The sequence below is a fragment of the Manacus vitellinus genome, unplaced genomic scaffold, assembly GCF_001715985.3.
Source record: "Manacus vitellinus isolate BGI_N305 unplaced genomic scaffold, ASM171598v3 scaffold_64_pilon, whole genome shotgun sequence".
In the NCBI taxonomy this organism is placed as follows: domain Eukaryota; kingdom Metazoa; phylum Chordata; class Aves; order Passeriformes; family Pipridae; genus Manacus; species Manacus vitellinus.
Window position 1 is genome coordinate 1,019,504 of NW_021940718.1, and position 1,200 is coordinate 1,020,703.

At 67.6% G+C, this 1,200-nt stretch overlaps 1 protein-coding gene across 1 annotated transcript in view; it reads left to right on the forward strand.

Moving 5' to 3' along the window:
• FSD1 (fibronectin type III and SPRY domain containing 1) overlaps positions 1-1,107 on the forward strand; it is a 10,083-nt gene extending 8,976 nt beyond the window's left edge. Inside the window, exons 6-9 of the mRNA XM_029963870.1 lie at positions 111-196; positions 659-868; positions 973-1,004; positions 1,102-1,107. Of these exons, the coding sequence (XP_029819730.1) occupies positions 111-196; positions 659-868; positions 973-1,004; positions 1,102-1,107 (334 nt within the window). The remainder of the gene's footprint in view (positions 1-110; positions 197-658; positions 869-972; positions 1,005-1,101) is intronic.
• Positions 1,108-1,200: the final 93 nt, after the last annotated feature.

A 1,200-nucleotide genomic window follows, 5' to 3' on the forward strand; every position in this document is an offset into this window, starting at 1 on the left:
TGGGTGCTGTGCCCAGGGGTGCAGGGGGTGCTGTGCTGGGGGTCTCTGGAATGCCAGGGTGGGGTCCCCAGGGTGCTGTGCCCGGGGGTCCTGTGGGTGCCATTCTGTAGGTCTCTGGATGCCCTGGGTGGGATCCCCAGGGTGCTGAGCTCGGGGGTGCAGTGGGTGCCCCAGGGCGGGTGTGCCCATGGATCCTGTGGGTACTGGGGGTCTCAGGAATGCCAGGGTGGAGTCCCCAGGATGTTGTGCCAGGGATGCAGTGGGTGCCATTCTAGGGGTCTCTGGGGTGTCACAGGTGGGATCCCCAGGGTGCTGTGCCCAGGGGTCCTGTGGGTGCTGGGGGGTCTCTGGAATGCCAGAGGTGGGATCCCCAGGGTCTGTGCCTATGGGGTGCAGTGGGTGCCATGCTGGGGGTCCCTGGAATGCCAGGGTGAGGTCCCCAGAGTGCTGTGCCCAGGGGTGCAGTGGTTACCCCAGGGTGAGGTCCCCAGGGTGCTGTACCCGGGGGTCCTGCAGGTCCCACCCCGGGGGTCTGTGGGTTGCCGAGCCCGTGGGAGCTCTGGGAGCCCGGGGGGTGCCCGGGGGGTGCCCGGGGGGTGCTGGGACCCCCCCGTGTGTGAGGGAGGGGGTCCCCTGGCACGGCTGCTCCCGCGGGCAGTGCCCAGCGCGCCCGAGATCGACCTGGCGGAGTCGCTGGTGGCCGATAACTGCGTGAGCCTGGCATGGAGGATGCCCGAGGAGGGCGGCAAGATCGACCACTACGTGCTGGAGTATCGCAGGACCAACTTCGAGGGGCCCCCCCGTGCCAAGGAGGACCAGCCCTGGATGGTCATCGAGGGCATCAAGGGCACCGAGTACACCCTGTCTGGTGAGGGCACCAAGGGCTGTGCCAGGGGCTGGGGGGCAGGGCCGGGGGCTCTAGGGGACAGTGCCCGCCCTGTGCCCCTCTCTGTGAGCCCACTGTGCCCACAGAGCTGTTCGACATGAAGCACATGAATTTTTGGGCACTGGGGCTGGGTGGCAGTGCCAGGCTGTGCAGGGGACATGGGGATGGCAGTGCCTGTCTCATACCCTGTCTCTGTGACCCTGCTGTGCCCACAGGGCTGAGGTTTGACATGAAGTACATCAATTTTTGGGCACCGGGGCTGTGCCAGCAGCTGGGTGGCAGTGCCAGGCTGTGCAGGGGACACGGGGGTGGCA